Raw genomic sequence first — 24774 nt, forward strand, 5'->3', positions numbered from 1 at the left:
ATGCTGCTTTGCACAACTAATTAGGACACAACAGCAAATTTCTGGCACACCCTCTATCCTTTTGGCCCATTCGCTTCACCCTCACATGTCCGCCCCAATCTTCCTCTTTCATGTCCAAGACGTCCACAGAGGAGCCTCCCAGTGCCGAGATCTGGACTGCCGTCAGTCAAGCCATCCAAACTGCCAGCAGCATATCACAGAGGGAGTTAAGTAGGAGGCGGACCTGAGAGTGCAAGTGTGATAGGTTGACAGGACATGATTGACAGGTTAAACCCCTGGTTAATTGTCTTCTCCTCACATTGATGTGGAATCGGCTGGGTTGTAATGCTGGGGGTGGAGCTAAGCGGCTTACTAAGGATGGGATTGTTGCATTTAACGTCATTTGTTTTTTTGCAAGGCAGGTTCACAGTGCCGTGAACAGGAAAACACAGTCACTGGTTAGCTTCCAATCCATACTTGCTTCAAAAAATGTACAAATCAAGAAAATGAAGAAAAATAAAAAAAAACATTATTTTTAGCTATCTAGAAAATTACCCTATAAAGCATGTTAATATTTTGTAACATAATTTAGTATTTCAAAGAAGAAAAACCTTGAATGGGTATCATCAGCCACATAGCTCCTCTATTTTTGATGGGCTATCTGAATTAATAAGCAGCACTGATAGGGCCTTAATGCCGTGCCACTCCTAGGTTGACCTTAACATCATATTTTTATTTTCTCTCTGACAATGACAGTAATAGGAAATATTGATTGGCAGTGCAGTTAAGTTGTCAGCAAAGTCATTTAATGTGTCAGGAGAACCAGTTAAATTGTCAAAAAATCACTTGAGGACTCTTTCTTAACAGCTTTCTATAAAAGCATCGCCCTCAGACAGGAAATGCTCCCATCCTCACTGAATTACAGTGCTCTTTATTGACTTATGCATTTGGTTGGACATGCTGTACATGTATATAGATTCTAATATGATACTGATGTGGTTTTATTTTTTATTGCAGACGTACAAACAGTACTGGATAACAGCCAAATGCAAAATGATGAAATGAAAATAACATAAAAACAATACAATACAAATATGGTCAGTTTTGATAACCACAATAATAATACAAAGGGTATGTACTGAATGGAACCTACTAGCAAAGGGCTAACATTTGGTACGGTCAGTAGTTTAAAAAAATAATTCATACTGAATGATAATTGATATACTCTTAGAGATTTTCTTGTATATACAATGTAAACACCTACAACATACTGCAACTTTGTTTAGATAAAAATACACAATCGTATACATTTATACATGATGTGTTTTTGATTTACTGGAGCTTTGAAGAAAATCTCTTTCTCAGATGTTATCTGTGCTGATGTAAGGCTTGTAAACATTTCCCATCAGTTTGATCTGCCTTGTTGGTGTTTCCTGGGCAGCCTAGCCTGTCAATTAGCTGTCTCCTTAATCTCCAGCCCCCAACCCGAGAGGATTTATGATGAAATAAATGATTTGATGGTAAAAACGATCATCGAGCAAACATCGATAGCAATTTGAGAAGGGTTGGAGATTACTTTTTCATTCGGATTATGTTGGACACTATGCCTTATGTTACACTCTATGTTAAACATGTAGAAAACATGTACTTCTGGTGTTCACAACAGCATTAATATACTGATGTAAGTATATATTTGAATGATGAATACATAATGTGAGCTGTAAAACACAGTATGGCTGTTCATGAGCTAACCTAGTTTGGATAAACACATGGTGGGCACCATAAAGCACATCAGATTTTCAGATTTTTTTGCTTTAAACCGCATGTACATGGCAATTACTACTATGGCGTAGTACTGCAAGAATGATGCCATTATAGCACCTTAACAACAAAGAGCGAACATACCGACAGGACCATATTATTGGGTTTCTGTTTAGAGCAGTAGCATAATATGGACCTTTTTTTTTACATGCCTTCATGTTTTGTACTCGCGGCAATGTTGTTCAGAAAGTAAATCATTGTAAAAATCACAAAAACAAAAAAAACTGTCATATTGCTTCAAGACTTAAGAGTCTTGCTCCATGTCTGTTGTTGGCCGAGCAGCAATAACATGGCTACCTCGACAATTGAAAGAGCAGAAGCAATGTTATTTGAAGATGTTTAGCGAGGGGCTTGATTGAATTTGTCCCTCGGTGCAGAGACAGGCTCCATTAGGCAGGGGGCAACAGGGTGTGGGGACAGACCAGTTAGAGGGATAAGAGGGGGAACTACCAATGTAGTTTGGTCTCAGACCCAGAGCAGGGATTTAGGGAATAAAGCTTCATAATAGCTGGTACAAGGTCAGGTAGACAGCCTCCCTCTGTCCAACCCTTTTTGGTTAAGTAACATTTGGCAGTCCAGAGCAGGGAGCACAACAGACTGTGGGTGGAGGGAGGGAGAACAAGGGTAAGTATGAAAAAGAAAAAGAGGTATCTGTTTCAAAATCAGAATGAGGCAGCGATTGCATCTCAAGCAAACTCTGCTTAACTGCCTCTGAGAGTTTGGCATATCTGATTCAAGTTCTTTCAATCACCGACTTGAAAATTGTTTGTGACAGTAACAAGCTGCCTAATCACTTGATTGATGGATGGGAGGAAGGCTGTTGGATTGTTAGATGGACATTTCCATGACAGTGAGATTGTGTTTTCGAAGTTAATCAGACTAAATTGACCGACAGTTCCACCCTACTTCACTGCTATATTTGTATTTCGTTCTCCGAAGGCCTCTATCATCTATGACAATGTGTACTGCAGTTCTGTTTGCTGTAGGAAGTGGGTGAATGTGACAGTTGGCTGTCTCAGTGTTTTATGTGCCTTAAGTCTCTGTGTGTATCTGACTACCAAGGCCCTTTTCTCCAAGCCCTTTGCCCCTGGCCTCTATCTCCTGCTCTCCCTCACAGTAATGAAGCTTGCCTTTAAGGAACGGGGTGCAGGCAGTGAGGCATCACAGATTAGGTCAGTGGAACGGCTAGCGGGCTGAGCATGATGGATGAGGGCCAGAATGAGTTTCTGCCGCGGCTGTATTGTGAAATCTTTTCATTGTCACCGATGGGCCTATGAGGGCCTGATGAATGAGGGAGCAAGTGTCAGAAACGCCCTTCCACTGCCCCCCCCCTTCTACTCCTTTAATATCTCCCTAAGCTGCATGGCTGCATGCCTTCCTATCCTGCCCTTTCTGACCGTCCACACACACCAGGGCACTGCAGTATTGATAAAAGTTATTGCTAAAAAAAGGCCAGGTCTAGTTCAGAGAAAGCGAGAGAAAGCACTAATGAGAGAGAAATGGTGAAGCCAATGGAGTCATGGAAAGGCTGTCAAACTGTGTGTGCGGTGTGCCGGTCTTAAAAGTTCATAACTGTGCAAAACAAGTCTCCTTGCTCTTTCACATTCTCGTCTCTCCCATGCGGATGGACCTCCTGCTTTCACAGAGCGAGAGGCAGCGAGGGGCTGGCGGTAGTGGGGGGGTGGGGCTGTCTTTATGGGAAACGTTTGTGACCAGCGTGACAGCTCTGCTTGATGGATGGGCCGCCTCCATCTGGTTGCAGTGCATGTAATAAATATCCATGCTCGTGTTTGACCTCTCTCACTTACCAGACACATCTTTCACTTTTGGGACATCCAAGGGGGACTCACAATTATGCTCTGCACTCTCCACTGGCCGGGGTGTGGGGGATAGCGGCTCTGTTTATGGGCCGCAGCCCAAGGGCAAAGAGTCAAAAAAAATAGATAGCTGTAAACAATGCTTCTGCCGCCGGGAGAATTCTCCAGCATTCAATAACCTTTAACACCTCCTAAGCCCTCATCTCCCTGAGCTGGTTGCCTGTGCCCCAGAATGCACTGCAGCCCTGCACAAAACGCCTCCATCTTTTGACCAGTGATTTAGCTTGGTGTCTACACATGGGTCGAAGGCTCAAATGCCAGCGCCTGTGCAAAACTTATACAAACTAAATAAATAAACAGCATAGCAATGACGAAAGGGAAAAAAAATCGGACCAAATTAAATCCCATTTTGCCCTGTTGAAGTTGGTGTTCTGTTCATCAGGAGAAAGGCTATTGTTGAGGGCAACTGTTTATTTGTATACTGATGGAGGAAATAAATAGAGATTACTATTCTTCTTTTACTGCTCATAAACAGCAGTTGGCGTGTTTACCCTTAATAGTGACCCAGTGCATTAGGCCGGTCAGCTCCTCAGTAATAGAAACAGATAGGCAGCCATTGGATTTTAATAAACCTGGATAATAATGAGGCTGAAAAGTAGAGTGAATTGTAAAGCAGAAGGCTAATGAAGTGCCTATGAGGGCAGTATGTGAGAAATAACCTATAACCTATTAAGAAACAGCCTAACTGCCTCTGCCTGAGTCCTACCCCCTGATTGAATTAGTGCACTCTTTAATTACTGAGCATCCAAGATGGGAGCTCTGAATCTAATTGAACTTCTTCATGCTCGCTGCACCCCAGCCAAACAATTTGTTCTGTGAAGAAAAATGAATTAATAGTCTCACTTTGTCTCCTTTTTTGCATTGATTTTTTTTTAACATTAGGACTGTCTCAGGAATTTCCAGGCTGTACAGAATCAAATCGCAAAGCATTATTCACAATAACGCATATGTTATAATCGCAGGGAGAACTTACTTAAAATTCAATCCACTTTGGCATCATTATCATGTATCAACATAATAAATGAGCCCTTCAGAGCATGGTAATTATAATTTGATAAATCATCAGCAGAAAATTAACTGGATGTCAAAACATTCATTGGAAAGGGTGATGAATGGAGGATGATTGTGGTGATGAATTGTGTTAATCTGCGCAGTATGAAGCCAGCGAAATGGCTAAGCAGCCCAAGATGGATGGGCCATAGAAGCTGCAAGGTCAGGACACACAACTGCAGAACGGGGGAAGAAAAAAATAGGAGGGAGTAAAACAGGGAGAAAAGAAAGAAGGACTTTCTTTTTCTCTCTCTCTCTCTCTCTCTCTCTCTCTCTCTCTCTCTCTCTCTCTCTATCTCTCCACTATCTGTCTTCTAACCACAGCAGTTCTTTGTGTTGGGCTTTAGACATTTAGGTTTTTAACAGTGATGTTGACCTTTTGTATATTTTTTTGAAGATACATTGAGCATCTTAACAACAATGGTGATGATGATGTTGATGATTATGAGCTAACCACTAATGCCTCATAATAGACCACACTCTCAAAATATATTTTGTAGCCCTTTGTATGGTCTCACAGCAATTTTAAACTGAATCGGTCTAATGCCATTGCAAGATTAATTGCATGTCAACATCTTTGTCATAAATGCTTCATAATACATTTATGAAAATAATAACAAGTTTATGCTTCAAGATACAGGACCTCTTTGAACATTATGTTTGTTTTTTACCAACAGCTACATCCAATGTGAAATACAATAGGTTCTTAATTTTCTTTCTTCTGTTATGTATTGTATAATATTTGCTTGCTTGCAGAGTAACTCCTGACAGTATTACACAGTTAATCTTGGTTTAATTGTTTGTATACACATTTGGAAACAATGCATCCAGTTTATGTATAAGAAGTCAACCAGTGTGTCCTGTAAACTTGGTCTATTCTAATACGAGAAAGGAAGGCTGAGCACTGCCGCCAACTTTCCCCTTTAGAGTTTTGGCTGGTGTGAATTGGGTCCAACTATCTGAGCAAAAAAGATGGAATATATATGCGCCAACAAGACCACTGTGGCCATTTGAAGGCAAAAAGTGTCACATGCATGTGTATTGTGGTGTTCTGGCAGGTCTCTCTGTTGATGCCTTTGGCATAAGAACTGATTATAGTTCAGTGGATGCAGCCTGTTAATTGTTCTTGTGCCACTGCTACAGTAGATTATTATGTCGTTCACATAAGACATATATATGTTGTATATTACTTATTTATGTGTAGTAATACTGTGTAATATTTCCTTTACTTTTTTTAAAGAGCAATGATGGGAAAGACTGGAAATTGGTTTGCTAGAAAGTTTACTTACATACTACCTACATAGTTTGACTACTGAGTTGTGCAATTATAACCGACCTGAAAATACCACATTTACATGATCTTACTAACTTCATGAAAGAGGGAAATGATTGCACAGAAGAGATTTGCTCCGCAAAAGACTTTGAAGGATACAAATATATTGATTTGTCTAACAATGTGTTGTTTTCACTATCAGCAATGATCAAATGCTAGCACCTCATGTTGACCAATCACAGCTATCATCTTCATACAAATTCTCCGATACCCCCAAATAGGTCGGATGGGCAACTAGAAGTAAATGTAGTTACTGTACCTCTTGGGGAGTGTTATGGCGCCTCTGCAACACCCTGATTGAGATGTATAAATCTGGCTTCAGACAGAAATCTTAACTACGTTTCTCATTAAGAATACAACCTTAACTACATTAGCCTTATTGAGCTATGATGTTGATTTATGATTAGTTGGTGGAGAACAGAAATTGCCAAGAACCTAAACATAGTTTCCACAATTTAGAATACTATTTAGCTTTTAACCTCTCGCTGTTCCTCATCCCACTCATTACTTGTAGTTAAATACAGGTTCAGAACTTTTGCTGCTCTTTCAGTTTCTATGTTAGTGTCACTTAGTTGTCGTAGTATTGCTGCTGTTTTACTTTACAAAGAAATTAGTATATACTTAGAATTTAACAATGGCAGTGGAAGGGGGTTCGGTTATATTGATTTCAATTTGAAGATGTAGATTGATTTCATTTATTGTAGTACTGCAGCCTAATGCTGCGTTCACACCAAACGCGGCGCGATAATTCGTGAATTTCACCGAATCCTCCAGGAACTGCGTCTGGCTTATCTTCGTAAAACAGTCACCGTTTCCGCCATCCACCATGGAAATAACCACTACTTCTGCTTTATACTTGTTGTGTAAATTCCACATACGTCGGAACATCAAACTCCATCGTGTCTGGGTTCATAATATTATTCGTAGTCCCACAACAGCGTCTGAATGACGGCCGCTACCAGCGCTACTTCAGGCGGACCAGCAGCAGTTTGATTCAGCAACAGCAAGACGATGGTGATGACAGGTGGAGTTTCTCAACGCTGATTGGCTGACGAAATATTGCGTCGCGCAATTTTTTTTCCCGCGGTGCCTCAAACGCTCTGAAAAAAAAAGAAGCTTTTTCGCAACCTATCGCGTCTGTGCATTGACTTTGGTGTGACGTTTGGTGTGAACGCAGCATAACAAACAGTTAGATTGTAACTGTAGATTGTCCCATTGTAGATTGGAAATTAAAACAGTTTTACTTAGCATTGAGACCTAGTAAAACATCAACTTTGCACATGACTACAAGACTACAATACCATAAGGTAATTCCATTAGAAGGTTGTTGAGCTTTTTTTCCTGTGGTTAAAACGGAAGGGCCCTCACTGATGATAATGAAGGCTATTTCTACAAATAACTGTAATTACATGTCAACGCTTTTTGAAATGTGACAAAGCAGACAATGTTGCTTTTATTGAATTCATTATGTAGACAGGCACTTCATCCTTTCATTTATCTCCTATTCGTTATGGCCTCAGTGAACGTGTGCAAACTGACAACTGCACTTAATGTTGTTATTCTCCTTTTGTGCTTTAGACACAATGTAAGGTATGTGTTGTATGTGTCCATGCACACGTCTGACCTCAGTGGGAAATATGTATCTTCGGTAGTTAGTCTTGTACTGTTGCTGAAGTAGCTGCACCACACGGAGATCAAAAGCCCCCCTTCACATCCTGTGTCATTTTTAGCTGGGAAGTATTAATCTCATACAGAGCTTCAGACACCTCTTATCTGGATGGCAGGTTGACATGTAAAAGCCACATTTCGTCTCGATTCCAGCAATGAATGCAGCACACAGGCTACCACTTGGCCCACGCTGCATATGGAAGAGGAGAAATCACACCTTTTTTCTGACTTCCATTTTCATTTGTGCTCTCTCCACTCACTCTTTTCTGTCTCTTCTTTTTCGCTCTCCTGGAAATTATCCCCAGCCATGTCAGGAGCCTTGTCGGATGGAGGGGGAGAAATATGTCACACTGCCTCTTAAGTTTCTGATTGTCTAAATGACACAGAATCTCATCATACAGCTGTCTCCCTTTCTGACACTACAATTACCCATAATTCCCTCTGTCATTCACTGTCTCAAGGTTAGTATTTTATATCTTGAACAGAGGGTGAGGACATTTACATTTAGAGGCTTAGAATAAAAAAGGGACCGAAGAAACACTCCTGCGTATTTGAAAACTCTTCCCTCATTTAACGAGGTTTTCTACGACTTGGTTTTGTTATTAAGCAAGCATGATTTTGGACAAACTAAAATCCTTTAAAAAAAACAGAATGGTGTGTGGTTGTACTCCAGTGTAACTTAAAATGAATGTAAATCACCTTTACCTGTTTTCTTAATGACTTTGTTAATAACCAAGCACCTTATTTCAGCTCATGCCGTTATCAAGCTTCGGCCACCAATATAATATTCCTTGATACTACCCTTCAGGAGGTGGGTGTAGTCTGTCTCTCTTGACAAAGTGTGCTTAGTGAAAATGGTCCATTATCATGCCTCGTTTTACTCCATCATCTCTGATATTCTTATATGGTCTCTGGGTTAAACAGTACGTCTTCCCATCCTTTTTACCCCATCCCTCGAGTAAAGTGTTCTTCAAATGTATATATTTCATTGCAAGCTGACAGCCTTGACACCATAATTGACCTGAGAGCTTCCATCTTACTCTTTTGAAATTCTCCGTTGTAATGTGTGTCAACTAGATAAAATGATTCCCATCTCCACCTTCCTCTGGATTTCCATTTGCAAAGACGGCTGACTGACTGACTGGCGTACGCTCCATAATCATTCTGTGTGAATGTCTGTGATCACGGGGAACGATGCCGATGGTTTCATTGTTTGAAACAGGTGCTCACACTTTAGTCCTATACGTTAGTCAAGCATGTGGAGCTTTTTAGAAGGGTTAAATAGTTTCTGATAATGTCAGGTTTGATACTTTGTGAATAGGCTTTGCTCCGCCTTGTCTGTCTGTCAATGTGTCATTGTTTCATAGAGGCAAAATTTGCCTTAGGCTTTCATTAAATTTGCTAATGACATCCACAATGTTCATCTTAGTACACTGGAAATGTCCAAGAGTGGGAATTGAATATACATTTTAACGTGTTTTCCAATTTTTGCTAATTCTGCAGCATTCTGCATTGAGAAAGGACTTTCCTTTAGAGTAGAATGCATGTTGGTCAAATAATGACATCCCAATATAATGTATGTACACAGCAAAGTGTTTTCAATTGGTTGTGCACATAGAAACTGGTTTTGTTCCCACATTCATCCTGATAATAAATTCTAGATTGCCCCCTTTCCCGTCTTTTATAATTGTGGCATCTGTTTCCGATGTGTTTTTTTATTACTACAGTGTGTCTGTCATATTTGTCATGTCACTTAAATCCACCATCAAATCGAAAGACCCTGAAAACATTTCTCTTTGGTAAAAAGACAAGCACCCTTTCCCTTTTGTTCCTATTCTTTTCGCTTCTTTCTCACATGCGGCTATAAAAAGACTTGCTCTGTTTTTGTATGCCATGTCATATTACTAAGTTTCACGCTTGCTCCATGAACCTGAGACATATTTTCTGCTTTCCCCTGGGCTAATTGGGAGATTGTGAGGACTGTGTCTATCCAGAGCCTGATGCCCCCAAATGTGTCAATGTGCTGCTATGCCGCTGCCAGACTACATGTCTTCTAGTCAGCAAGAGGCATGTTTTTCAGAGCAGATTGTTATTAGATTAATTAACACTGTATTGACAAACTGTGATCGGATCGCATGATCTTCTCTCACCTTTGCAGACACTCTTTTCTTGTTTTTTCAACCATAGTAATAATGGAAATAGACTTTTGTAACGTGAACCATTCAAATGTGAGATAGCTCTTAAAGTGGTATCTCTTTTCTTGATAAGGATCTTTGAGGAACTTTTAATTAGAGCAGTGTACGTTGTGTTGAATAAATGTGACCCATGTGTTTATTTTGCCTTTGTCCAATCTTATAAAGTAGAGGGAGGCTTTATGTGCCTGAGTAAAAAGGCTTCAGGGGAAGCGGCACTAAGGTCCAGTCCCACTTACGTTCACTGGTAAGCCTGTTGGACATCTGGCTTTGTTCCTCTTATAGGCTCCTTATCAGTGGCCTGATGCGGTTGTCCCCTCGCATGTTCTTCTTGTTCCTCAGCTGGGCCAATTCGATGGCCTAAGTGCTCAAATTGAGCCATTTTGTCTCACTTTGAAACAAACTAGGACCTATTATGCGTTGTTTTTTTTGTCATACCCCTCCTCCTTGTCTCCTCTCCACGTTGGCCTTGGTCTATGTAGTTTGTCAGTCCCCCCTGCCTTTCTCTGCTCTTAAGTTTGAAACGCTAGCCTTGTGAGGGGTCAGTGTTTCTACTCCAGCAGTGTCAACTTCAATCTGGGGCGATTTGGTGTGAAATGTGTGCCATGGTGTGGGGGCTTGGAGGTCAAAGCCCCAGTAATTGATGTTGCTTATTCATCTGCTTTTCCTTGTCTACTCTCACCGCAGCGCAGCAGCCGATTTTGTTTGTCTAAATTGTTTGAAGATTTACTGTAGGTCTTAGGGCCCTGAGAAGCATCCCCCTTCTGCACTTTGTCTGTGTTCCTACCTAGCAGGGGGTTCAGCACTGGGGACACACAATGGTGTCAGCACAAAAGAGGCTTTCCCCAACACAGGGCCTTGAGGACATCTCATAGCATGATACTGAGCACAAGGAGACACACAATGGTGGAGGCACAAAAGGGGCTTCTCTTAAGATGGGACTCAGAGGACATCTAGCATGACAAGCAGGGCAGCTCTCACTGTAATTAGCCATGGAGCCAGCCTGACCAATGGCCTAAGATCAATGAACTATCAATAAACAGTATTTAAAAAAACTGAAAGGCAGGGAAGAAGGTTATTGGCAGAGATTTTGTGATGTAACGCAACCAAATTAAAATGAGTAGCTGAAGGTTTGGTCCTAGATTGATAAGACAGCCATGTTTGAAAACCAATATCCTTTCTCTCCGCTGAACTCTTTGGGTCTGCTGATCTTTCTTCCACTCCGTTCCTTCTGAGGAACGCTGCCTGCTAGCTGAAGCGCAGGATGAAATGCTGGATCTGTTTAAGCACAAAGAGGAACGCAATGATGGAGCCACATTTAATCTGGCCCTTTAGCATGTCAGACGGCTGCATGGGTGGTATGTCCTCCAGGGCCTTTGAAGAGGGCCGATTTAGAGAAGAGATTTGGATCATTACACAATAAAGAACACTTCATAAGTACTGAAGTGAGTTGGAGAAATGACGGTAATGATGTTGACAGCAATTCACCTCTGCTGAATTACAGAAAGATTTGACTCAACTTGCCTTCTTTAATGAGCCTCACTCAGTAAAGGTAATGGGCCAGCGGTAAGACACGGAGAGAGGCGGAGAGGGGAGAAAGTGAGAGAGAGTGGGAGGGATTTGGTCTTTTTTTTACTCTGGGAGCTGCACTGCTGTCTGTGGTTTACACGGGGCTGATAGACTATCACATACTCTTTAAGCTGCCGTGTCAGGGAACTACAAACAGACAGAAAGGCCATCTTCAGTAACGACCGCTAGAGCAACAAGGTGGTCTGGTCTCCATTCTTAAAGATGTTTCAAAGCTGTGTGCATATGAATCACTAGATCTTGTGTTACAGTGGTGTTTCTATCTTTATAAACTGCACTACTAATTGCTTTTGCAATATGACCAGTGAATACTTTATTTAAGTAACTTTTGGAAAGTGTGTCCCTTGCTTTCAAATATTCTGCAATTGCGCTTTCACACTGTGCAGTTTCTCACAATGTGCAAGGTTTTCACCCAATAAGTGTCCATCATTTACTATGATTTTCTTCTATGTCTGTCTTCTGGATTTTATATCCTCTGCTTGTACCAAATAAGCCTGTTTACACACTTCTGGAGCAAGAACACTGATTCCAGCCTACAGCTCGTTCACTGTTTCTAATCATGCATGTTTATATGCAAGTTTCTGACAAAAAGCTTAACTGACAGCGCGACTGTTGATTTGCAGTTCTATTTTTTCCACATCTGACTGTCATCCCATCAAAGTAGCATATCTGTCGCTGTCTTTGAGTGTCTCACGCTGAATGATAAATATGTACATCCAAACTGGGATTCAGTGCCAATTATGCATTGACAGCGATGTCACCCAGAATGTAACGTTTAAATTAAAATGATGGCATTCAATTTCAAACTGCCATGTGCGGTGACATATTCTATTATCTCTGTCTGAGGTGTAGGACAAGGCAAAAACAACAACGATGAACGAAGGAACTATCCCAAAGGTCAAATCAATAACATTGCTGTTTCTCTGCTTTTTCTTGTTGGCACGCCTACATGTCAATCATTAAACCTATTTATAGGCTTGTTAGAGCTAAAACATACTCCTGGCTTTCTTTGTCATCTTGGAAAATCTCAATACACTCATTACTTTGCCAGGTTTAGAAGGCCCTGAACACCTTCCAGCCTCAAGCGAATGGTGTTGCAAGCTGCACTGAAAACATACATGAAGTCAACGTTGATATACTACAGTTATATTGATTTTCCATATGACGATTTTACAGTTGCAATACAATGGTAATAGTTGTACATGGAAGTGCAGCAAGCTCTAATTCACACGGGGGGGGGAATTAAAAGGCTTGATATTTTAATTGGCAGGAATACTTGTCTAATTATCACTTTTCTGTTTGCTCTCCATGCTGAGATTATGTAATTATCTTCTTGAAACATTGTGGAATGATATTGCTTTTTTGTGTGTCATATTCAGACGCCTCTGTACCTGACACTCAGCAAGCCACTTAATAATATGCTAGAAAGGCAGCTAATTATATTATAATAATGGCTTGATGAAAGCAATACGGCAGGCTGGTGAATGAGTGATAGCATTGTTCGACTGCTCAAGTTATATCTTCATCTCAAATTACAGTAATCGCACCAAACAGGAAGTTCTTTAATTACTAATGTGTTTATTCATTACGCCAAAAGAATTTGGAGTCTTTGCATTTGTTATCATTATGCAAATTGCAGTTCATAGTAAATTATATGTTTCCCTGCAATGATATTTTCAGCAAATTGAATCCCTTATCAAGTTAATTACTCCATGTTTACAAGCCCCCAAGCTAGCGTATCCCAATTAAAGACTACACCTGTTCTATTTGTGGGATTGGTATTTGTTACATGTGTCATTACATGTTCTCCTGCAGAGCACAGGTTTGTCAGGGGGGAAGAACCACCGGTTAGACCCCGTACTGGGCTTCCAGATTTCATCCTGTACCAACACACGTTCTGGGCTGACTGTTGTCGTCTAGTTACGGGATCCTTTGCAGAAAAGAGGCAGGAACACAGCTGACACATGCATCCGCAGGACCTGCGGTGGGGGTAGATGTGTGATCTGACGGAGGGCGCGCCCGAGCAGCAGCAGCGTCAACAGCAGCCGTAGACTGCTTTCGAAACTTTTTAATTAGCACTAATTACCTTTGCAGGAAAATGTTGAGGCTTGAAAGGATTTGTGTCAGCAAGTGGGAGATCAAAGATTGTGGTGCTGTGCATTTTAATCTGAACACTGAGAGGTAATAGGGGGCTGTTTGTGTGTTAGAGAGAGGGAAGGAGGGAAAGAGGGCGAGAGAAGGAAGTGAAGCATCCCAGGTGGTACTTGAGCAGTCTACCTCTAGTAATGCTGTCTACCAATCACACCACAGGTCCCGTCACATTATGAAATGTTCCACTAATATAAAGAAATTAACTTTTTTTATTGTTTTTTATTGTTTAATCGAATCATGGCTCTTCCTCACTTTGTCCACTCCCTCCTTTATCTGTGCATGCGTACCTCAGTGTCAGCATGTGCACGTCTGTGATTCTTTTTTTTTCTTTTTTTGAGCCGCTTCATCAGACTGACAGACATTTCATAGAGGTGGTTTTTAATGCATGCCTGGACATCACTGTGGCAGGGTCATCCATCAGACTTCAAGACAACATCGATCATTTGCCATGAAGAGAGCGCAGGGTAGTGATTATTTGCTATTAGGTGGATGCTCAGGCATACAAATGGCTGGCAGTTGACAGTTGAACTCACTCAAACGTAATGCGGGACGGCTCCCCCTCTCAGGGAAATGTTGACAAGCACCGAGCCTGAACACTGTAATGACAGAGCGTACAGGCAGACAGGGCACTGAGGGATCCTTCCGCACAGATCGCAGCATCTATTATTTAATGGTTCCTTTTTTTTCATTATCGCAAGAGTACATTTCTAGTTACATATTCTGTAGACATATACTAGTTTTGTGTATTCTTTTTTCCATGAAAAACTAATGTGCAATGTGGAATATACTCATAGTGTATAGGCTGATTGACCCTGTCACTGTGATGCTATTCTTTACACTTTAAGATGTGTGAACCTGTGTAGCATGCATGAGAGCGTGTGTGCGCTTGTTTGTGCCGCGGTGATGTCCTCCCTGACTGAGATACCGTCAGTGAATTGATTTTCAGCTCCTGCTCACTGAGCGAGAAGGGTGTTTGTCATGTTGATAGACAACTAATCTTTCAATACAAACATTCACAAGACGCATGGTCGTACTTTGAGCACAGTCTCGGTACTATGAGGACGGAAGTGTTGTGTAGGCTCTGAAGGAGCACTGCCTCATGAGCAATACTGCCTGCCCCCCTTCTGTGATGATGTATTTCACATTGTACAATTCAGTGTTGTACAGTGGAAGCAGTTGTCAGTCTGTAATAAATCTCATTTGCTGGAACTTTGAAAGAGATGTCCAGTTTTTTTTTTTGCAGCAATCTCTCCATATCTCTCAATCGGGTCATTGTTGGAGCTTAGACTTCATCCGGGGCCAAACCGGGGTCAAGCAAGGCTTATGAGGTTGGGCCTGACAGGAATGTCTGTCAAGTCCTTATCCCTTGGCCAGGGTTGATCCACGGTCATTAATCAGACACGGATTGGAGATGCAACGGGAAGCATGAGGCCAGGTGCTGACCTCAGTACAGTTACTTTGATTTTGTCTGGCCCTGACTCTTTGTGTGTGTGTGTGTGTGTGTGTGTGTGTGTGTGTGTGTGTGTGTGTGTGTGTGTGTGTGTGTGTGTGTGTGTGAGAGAGTGAGAATTGACAGGATCAGTCCCTGTCTGATTCACTGGGCTCTCAGCCGCTCTGCCAGCGCTAATGACATTGAGAGAGAATATTAACCTCACACACTCAGCAGGAAATATCCACGGGGATAGTCTATAACTCAGACACTGCAGGATCCACAGTGGTGTTATCATTCACACACCGAAGCTAGCTTTAAACGTTCAACAGACGCACCATGGTGTAGACATTTTTTTAACAATTTAATCTGCACTTCTCACATAATAACCTCATATACCACAAAGTAATGAGCGATGATATTTAACTTATTCATCAACAAAAACTTTGCTAATTGTATTTCACAGATTTCTTCTTGCTTGAATGTGTTTATGCTCTCTAAAAATATATATTTTTGTTTTGCAAATGATGTAACGCTGTGTAAAGTTCAATCTGGCATGCCACCTCCAATTGACAGCTTTGTAGCTCGTGATGTTCTACACAGAGGCTATCAGGAGCAAGCATAGCGCAATATTCAAAACCGATTACGAGTGAACCCACATAAAGAAGAGATTTGCTGGCGGCACCAAACGTACTCTAATGATTTGCATTGCCATTAATAGTAATTTGCAGCTGCCTAGGAGAAGACATGTAATCCCCTTCCCATGTGTGAATTGACATGCATTCAGGGAAGGCTATGTGTGTCCTGGACGTGTGATCTTTAAATGACTGCCACCTGAGGCCTGGCAGCACAGAGAGAGAAGTGCCACACTGAGCATTGACTGTCTACATGTGAGGGAGATAGGGGGGTGAGAAAGGAAGAGCTGTGGGGGAGATAGAGACAGATAATGACTAATTCACCATCGCCATCAGAGATGCATGTACAGAGACACGTGTAGGCCATAAACTGTAGCTAGAGGGAAGAGTGCTGGAACAGACCTGATCAGCTCTGTGTGGAGGTGGTAGGAGGGATGCTGGGGGCTCGAGGGGTTGCAAGACATTCATTTGCTTTACAGATAATGTCATCTTATTTACCACAAGCTAATCCTGATAGTGTTTTGATGCTGCATTTTGGTATTTTTTTTTATTTCTATTCGTGTTTTTGTTTTGGGTAAGAGTGATGAAATGCAGCTGTGTTGAGCTAATGGAGACTTTAATAGGCTAATATGTTATCCTAGATTTTTCTTTTATTGACACAAAGCTTTATAACTGTAGGCTTTCCACACTCACAAAAACATACATTATCTCAAGTCATTCAGTAGCGTATTTAACAAGAAAAAAATATCTAAAGATTGGTTTTCAGTGCATTTGTTTATTAATTTAAATGTTTTTTCTTTAAGAAGTGTCAGCAAACCGGACAGAATAATGCACATGAATGCAGTTGTAAAATGGTAATAAGACTTGATTCTTAAAATAAGTATATTTCTATTGGGAACTGTTCGATAATAACTTAAATACAACACAATTATGTAATTTGTATTACTGATTAAGATTGAGAGATACTTTGCAGTGCACAGGATGGCAAGAACCATCATAATATTTCTTATTTCAGGCTGAATGGCTCTCCAGCCTCTGTCATCGCTCTCTAACCAGCCCTCCTTCATTCACCTTTCTTATTAAGTTTATTAAAGCCAGTCCACATACTGGGTTTCCCAGGTCCAGTTCCTTTTCCCATTCATTACAGTACCTTATCCTGGCAGGCAATCTGAAGTGTGCTCTGAATAGTCCATTATGCACATATGAAGGCCATCATGGCCCCAATATTGGTCAATTCATCAAACATTTATCTGTTGCCTTCTGAACAGGACATCATTATGCCTGTCACTCTGCAGCTCTGGCCGGCCGTTTAGAATAACAGTGCATTGCTTTTCTGCACCACTGTGACCCCTGAGAGGACATCAGCCCTTTAACTGTGGACTGCAGCTGCGAGGGCTCTCCTGCTTTTCAAAGCGTTTGTGTGTGTTTTTGATATACATTCGACTCTGGAACTTTTTCAGTATTGCTGCGCTAGCTTCGATGATGTTGCCTCTGTGATCTATTTCACCATTTCAGTGATTGGGAAGACGTTGAGCTTGTTGTACATTATATCTCTGTATTTTATGGTTAAGACCAACTCCACGTTAGACCCATTGTCTTCGGTTTCTAAAAAAATGTATTCATTCAGACAACAGTTTCAAAAACAGCAGACATTATAAGCGAGACTGTGGAACACATGTAAAAGAGTACTCCATGTTTCATCTGCTGCCGGAGGATATATGACATGACACTGGCACACACCATTGGCAGGAGTGACTGACATTTCAGCCAATAATGGTCGAGAGTTTTCTCCCCTCTGTTGTCAACAGTGGTTCATCAATCACTGTGTCTGCATTAGTATTAGTGTATTGATCGGGCACGGCTGCTCTCGGGTCAGTGTGTCTCTCCAGTGTCCTTGTCTGGTGTCTCACAGAGGTCCCTGCTTCCTGTGCGGAGTTTCTGCTCCAGCTAAACATTTGTGTATGTGCTCTGTGTGCTCAGTAGGCAGGATCTCAGCAGATAATGGGGATTTGAACACATACAAACACTACTTGTGTAAGCTCAAAAGCACACACTGATGCACACAGGGCCGTGCGATGTATGATGCTGAGCTTACACAGGCTAAGAGGTAGTCAAAGCGTAAAGACAGCCTGAAGTATTAGCTCTGACAATGAGGCTGATCATAATTATCTTAACAAGGAGAGGATTCATCGCCTCACCTCGTTAAAGCTACCGCCTGTCTCTGTCTCTCTCTCTCTTGCTAGTTAGAGGCTTAAGAAACTGCATTTGATCACACTTGACGAAGGAAATCATAATTATCTCAATTTGGACAATTATGTGATACAATATGAAGTGAGTAAATTATTTTTCATATAGTATTTGTAAGATTTTTTTTATTGTTTTCATTAAAAAGATTCTACTTATTTGTTCATAGCTAATGAAATGCATGAATATAAATTATATTATCAGATGTATGACACAAACCAAACCGGTAGTAGTAGTAGTAGTAGTAGTAGTAGTAGTAGTAGTAGTAGTAGTAGTAGTAGTAGTAGTAGTAGTAGTAACTAAATATTACTGAATATTTTCATGATCACTATCATCACAAGATATTTTGAAAAAGGTGAGTTACATCAAACAATACGAACATTAGAAAAAACATTTTCAGTGTGAGTTGCATGTGTTATGCCTGTTTGCCATTTACCAAACCTCTACAGCACCAAGTCGATTATGCTCATTAGTTTTGTAAAGAGCAAAAGCTGCCCTTTTTTCTTTCTTTTTTCGAGAAGTGAAGTTTTTTTACTGCAGTGCTTGAACTTTGTTAGTTTTCCAAGCCACACATTAAGACAAGAAAGCTTATAAAAAGTAATGAAACCAGCAATGGAAATCTGCAGAGGGAGCACAGAAAGCTAGAGAGAATTAGAAGTTCAATCCCTGCACTGTATTTAATGCTGGATGGGAGTCAGTGGCTCTCCCCTGGCTGTGAATTTAACTGATTAAATCAGCCAGTGCACGCAGCAGTGGTGACATGAAAACAACAATTAATAAGGCTCCCTCCTGTGCCATGCGGCTCCTTTTAACCGAGCAGCTAATAACATAACCCACAGGACTGCAGCCCTCCACACACACACACACACACACACACACACACACACACACACACACACACACACACACGCACACACACACACACACACACACACACACACACACAAACACACACACACACACAGGTGGCAGTAGTTAGTAAGCAACCTCTGTTAAAAGAAATGCAATAATGTGTATCCAATATGGTGTGTGCCTAACTATACATTATCCTCACAGATTAATTGCATGTTGTACCATATTCCCTGTCAATTCAAGCACAATAACTCTGCTGATAAATGTAACGTTTGTTTTATAATTGCTTGTTTGGGGCCATTCAAAAAACATTCTAGTAAAATTCATGAAAAACCTGGAAACATTTTAATGGAGTTCATGATTTTTGCCATCTTTATAGATTTAAGTATTCTAGCGTAATGGGCCTTTTTGCTTTTATAAATGAGAAGCACCAGAGGGAAAACAAAAAAAAAAGAAAACAGAGAAGGATTTCATAAAACTGGCACATCTCTCTATTCATCCCTCTTGCCAATGCATTAATCAGACCTGATAAGAGGTTGTCAGCTAGCGGCTTTGCCAGCACACTGGCTAGGTAGGTGCTGTCAGCTGTTGTTGTGGGTATCAAGTGTGTGTGTTTGCAAAAGGTTGACGTCTTTTGAAATGAGGCAGCTCACTCCGCCTCACTCGCAAGTCTACCGTGTATCGCTTATTTGACGTTTTCCACGCGAGAAGAAAGATGCATCATTTGGCTTTGTAGTTCAGAGTTGCTGCCAGTGTGTCCACTCTGTGCATCTATGTGTGTTTACTGGCCAGGAACTACGTATATGAGGAGTTCAAGCTGATTGGCCAGAAAAACAAAACAATAAACAGCAAATGTAGCAGTTGGTCTGGCAAACTGGAAGGGTGTAAAAAATGTCTACCCGCTGACCAGAATTTGAATAAAGCCAGGTGTATTTGTACACTGCATAGCAATCATCTTTTTTTATTTATTTGTCATTCTTTCCTTAGTTGTAGTTAAGTTTACATAATGAATGTGACTTTATATTATGCCCTGCGCCCATGAAGCTTACTGCTTTTTGCCATGCACGTGCAGATTGTCATGATAGAAGTGTCATATTTACATAGCTCTAAGTTGGTATGTGTTATGGCAGCCATTGACACGAGGCAGATCCAGAGAGGAGCAGTAGTTCACACTGCAGCTGAACAGCTGACTGTACCTTGAGATTGTCATGTTGCAATGTGACACTGCTCACTGGAATTTATATTAAAGTAAAGTTATGTCAAGGTGATCTGTTTGTTTTTAAAACTAGAATCATGCGTTACGTTAGGAATTTAGAAAATGTTGAGCTTGTAGTAAATCCTTTCTATCTTGACATATATTTAATAATGAAAATGACTGTGTTTAAATAAAAGAAATACTTAAGGAATAATTCCTGAGAAGTGTACAGTCAGTATGTGTCAAGTTGTGGCAGATTTAAATGTCAATGAAGTCACCCAGGACACTTTAACATGGCACACTGACAGTGTGAAGGATTAGACAACACACACATTGCCTTTGTGCACCTTCCATGACTTGAACTTTGCAGGGCCCGAACATTACTCCGAACACCACCCTCCATCATTTTAATGCCTATGTGAATGTGTATGTGTGTGGGAGAGACAGAGGGGGAAAGAGTTGAGATGACCCTTCACCCCTCTTTGCAATTTGTCATAAAAAGAAGCAGAAAGGCAACATTCCTCCTTAAAGAAAAACATCCTTTGATGTTCAAATCCCGACACTAACCCCTATCGCGGTAGAGTTGCAGAAAAAAGTTTCCCGTCCATTCCATCTGTGATTGCGAGTGTATTCTGGTTCCTCTGTGAAAATGATGGATGACAAGTTAAATTTGTGTCTGGGGAGTGAAGGTGAACTGTGACAGAGTGATTTGTCTTGGGAATGGAGGGTTAGGGTCAGGCGAAACTGGGCGCCTCAAGGCACAAGACATTGACAAATTCATCCTGCCCGCCGCATTTCTGAAGCCTTTTGTTTTGAATCCTGGCTACTCACAAGTGACCCCCATCCCTCATCCTGCCAGCTGCTGAAGGATGCCTCACCATGCCAGGGGAGCTCAGCACCACTAATTCTTGTCATTCACTTCCCTGACAGGCCCGGACCCATACACTCCCGGCGTATGAAAGAGGGAAATATATATTTCTGCACAATAACAGCTGACCAGATTTAGAGTCATAACAGTTGTCCTGTTGCCTTTTCTTCGCAGGTCACTGACGGGTCTCAAAATGTTCACTGTGCTGGAAGAGCTGGTCGTTGACAACAATCTGCTTGGAAATGACCTCTTGTTGCCCATGTTACCCAACCTCCACACCCTTACAGTCAATAAGAACCAAATATCCTTTCAAACTAATCACTCCACTACTTAGTCCATTTCTCATTTTGATTTTCTAGTTTAATATCCATACATAGATAGCATACATCTATCAGAATCAACAGTGTATTTTGTTTACATTCATATGTTAATACAACTTGCACAGTTTTTAACGTTGTGCTTTTGTCGGGGGTGTTTCAAAAGAGAGAAGAGGAACTTGGCTGTCACAGAGCTCCACACTGAACTAGTTTCTGAACCACAGGGACCTCTAGTGGAATTAGATTTTAGAGTCAACACAACAGATGTGTTTTATTTTTTAAAAGGAATTAAAAAGTGTGGCATTAAAACAAGCCAAACATCTAAAGAACGAGACATAATGTTTTGCGATGTATTTGCTGTTTGGACATATCAGTTGTTTTAAATGATAGAGAATCGAATCAGGATATTGATATTTGCATCGGTTCCATTATGCATACAATATACTTCTTTACCTCACTGAAATAAAATAAATCTATTCATTCATTATTAACACTCACATTTCGGCTCATGGGTTATAACGGCTATGTGTGTTCTGCTTTCCACCAAAAGTAAACACGTTAAAAAACAGAGCTTCGCACACCCTAAATTCTAGACGGAGACACATTGCGAGGCTGTTTATGATCAGTCAGAAATGTGTGAACTTCCCGTCTGAGCTTCAGAACAGGTTTAGCAATGTGTCCCGTTTTCCTCTGGTTATGCAGATCCTGCTGGGTAACGATGCTCACTCTTGCACATTCACACACACACACACACATTTCCAGAGTCAACATTAAAACTGGGGCTCCTTGAAGTGTGCGTCTGGGACTGTGTACTGAGTTTGGTTGTGAAGTGGTCGGCACATGCTAATAGGCCAATTATGTACATCCTGTCGTGGCACAGTGCCATTTTAAAGCTCGAGCACTGCATTAGTGCAGTTGTATTTTGACACTTTGGGGCTCAATTTTCCAAGTGAATGTATTAGTGATGAATGTGCCTGCTTAGGGGCTGTTTGTTTTTTCCACGTTTCGCAAAAGTTTTCCACAGCACGGCTCTGGGAAGCACGGACTGTTTGAACCACAGGGCATCCATCATTTTGTCACTGTTCTGCACCCGGCCACCTAGGAAATGAAAGAGATCGAGAGAAAGGGAGAGAGAGCAGCAGCCAAAATGTGTCACGACTATATGCCAAAGCCTGCACCTTAAATTGCCCCTCTGTCTGCCCAGTCTCACAAAGCCAGTGACTAACCCCTTTGAGCACTTCGGTAAATTTGACAGTGACGTGTTTTAGTGCAGACAGGCACGGTAGGGGCTGTGCGGGTAGTAAATGCTAATGTAATTAACAGCGTTAGGTCCTTGACATCCGCCCTTTGACACCTGACTGATATCGAGGCCCTGCTGGAACACTTGGCCGATGTGACCCCGTCACTGGTGTACCTAAGCCTGCTGGGAAATGAGGCCTGCCCCAACCAGCTGGTCAGCCCGGATAAGGATGAGGACGACTACCAGAGATACAGGTCAGTAACTACATGGACTTTGGTGATGGTATCCATAAATAAGGAACACATAAAATAACTCTTACCCGTTTAGATAGATGGATGAATAATGTTCAGTGTGGGTGTGTTTATATTTTCAGGCAGACAGTTTTGATACTAAGCTATTCAGAGTCGTAGCTTTTTGTAAGTAATGGATTTGGAGATGTTCCTTTTTTTAAAACAACTAGGCCCCTACATTTCACTCGCAGACTGTGGATGCAACCACATCACTCTAAAAGCTTTGTCAACTGGCCCCTCTACACTCCAGTTTGCAAAATGGATTTCATGTGTGACTAGTCACCACCACAAATGAGTGTTTACTACCCTACCTTACCAGAGCAGATGATGCATTAAACATCAAGCTAGGCCTCAAGCCATGCAGTATGACCACCATTTGTCAGGGTCCTTTACATGAAATGCGATAAAAGGCGAAAAGCATACTCTCTTTTGTCTGTTTTCGCCCTAAGTGCTTGTTTCTGACTCTGCGTTGCCTATTAATCATTTACCACCCATGCCTTTCTTGAATAATCTTTCTTCTTTCTTTTTGTCTTCCCCCCCCCCCCTTCTCTCCCTCTCTCACTTTGCCTCCCCTTCTCCCCTTTTCCCGTCTCCTCGCATGCTTTTCTTGCTGGTAAGGAAAGCTGTTCTGTTTTGACTGACAACGTCTAGGGTCCTGTAATGTAATATTCATAATGTGTCACATAGTAAAACATCAATTTGAGCGTGATGCAGATTTCATGTCTGACAAGGTTAGGCTGTATGCAGGTCGTGACAGCACTGGCCTTGGGCAATAAATACCAAGCCCAATGCCTCGGGAGCTCTCGGTCTCTCAAGTGAACTACCCTAGTGCGTTGCATCGGTGCCCCAATTAGTGCAGCGACATAGAAACATAGTATTCATTCACACAGCATTGTGTAGTCTGCGTGGAGGTTAAGTGTTGTCCTGTTCTTAGCCGGCCATGCGTGTGCAATGTGGCCATTTGTAGTACTACAATAAAACAAGAGTTCAATACTGTAATATTATATGTTCACAATACGACGTTGTGCTTATGGGACACCGTCTCTTCCCGAAAACTGAAATATTATAACAGATGTGACTCAAGCTCTGTTTTTCTTTTTCTCTTTGTTTCTGTGATGTGTAAAGATTAACAGATCTTTATGTGATACTTTGACCTCTTATCTTGAGGAAAGTTATCAGTTTGTCCGAACTCGTTTTGTTTCAGATCAAAGAGCTAGTGCCCGAGGGGCTTCAACCGCCAACTGTAATGTTCACTCAACCTTTTTTAATGGCATAATTACCCACAGTGTCTATACATATTATTTGTGTTTGTTTCTTTTGTTATCTTCTGTAGATGTAATACTAATAGTGATCGTTTGAAAACACAATTGTATGGGCCCCAGAGTTTCCTAATATCCTCAAGTAATTCCAATCAACTATTGCTTTGAGTAACCACCTTTTATTTAGTTCATAGCAGGTGAGCAAAACCAAACAAAAATGTTTTTAATTGGTCCATCTTTGTAGTAAAATTCAACAAATATAGAAGACAAAGTTTCATGAAAATAATTGGATATTTACTGGCGTTAAATGTATTTCCAGTTGTTATTGTTTCACATCAGTTATCGCTTACTAACTTTATCCAACTATTTAACTACTATATACAACTAAAATGAATTAATTTAATTAATGCTAATACATTATTATCATAAAGAATACGTATTAACTTAGAAATGTATCTTTATTTTCCATAATCTTCTGGCAAATTACAGATTCTTTAAAAAAGGACATTTAAGGAAAGTATAATAGGAGCAAAATTTAGTTTTCTCTACAACAGCCACTTCTAAGGGCAGCATCGATCATGTTGTTCTTAACACATGTTTGGTAAATAAAGTGCATGAGTGTGAGTTTTCTCCCCTTCCAGTCCTCTCTTTTCCCCCCTACCCCCCTGTGCTCTCGTATCCTCCCTCTTCGGTTGGTTTGAATCATTAATATCCCTACTGGCTGACAGAGCCTTGTCATCTGCTCTGACCCTGTGATGGTAGGTTACCTATGGAGAATAACCTCCCT

General features: G+C 41.1%; 1 protein-coding gene across 1 annotated transcript in view; it reads left to right on the plus strand.

Annotated features, from left to right (window-relative positions):
• lrmda (leucine rich melanocyte differentiation associated) overlaps positions 1–24774 on the plus strand; it is a gene marked incomplete at both ends in the record, with an annotated part of 191950 nt that overhangs the window by 110490 nt on the left and 56686 nt on the right. Inside the window, 2 exons of the mRNA XM_079229903.1 lie at positions 21056–21182; positions 22553–22692. Of these exons, the coding sequence (XP_079086029.1) occupies positions 21056–21182; positions 22553–22692 (267 nt within the window). The remainder of the gene's footprint in view (positions 1–21055; positions 21183–22552; positions 22693–24774) is intronic.

Source organism: Taurulus bubalis (genome assembly GCF_910589615.1).
Source record: "Taurulus bubalis genome assembly, chromosome: 14".
Taxonomy (NCBI): domain Eukaryota; kingdom Metazoa; phylum Chordata; class Actinopteri; order Perciformes; family Cottidae; genus Taurulus; species Taurulus bubalis.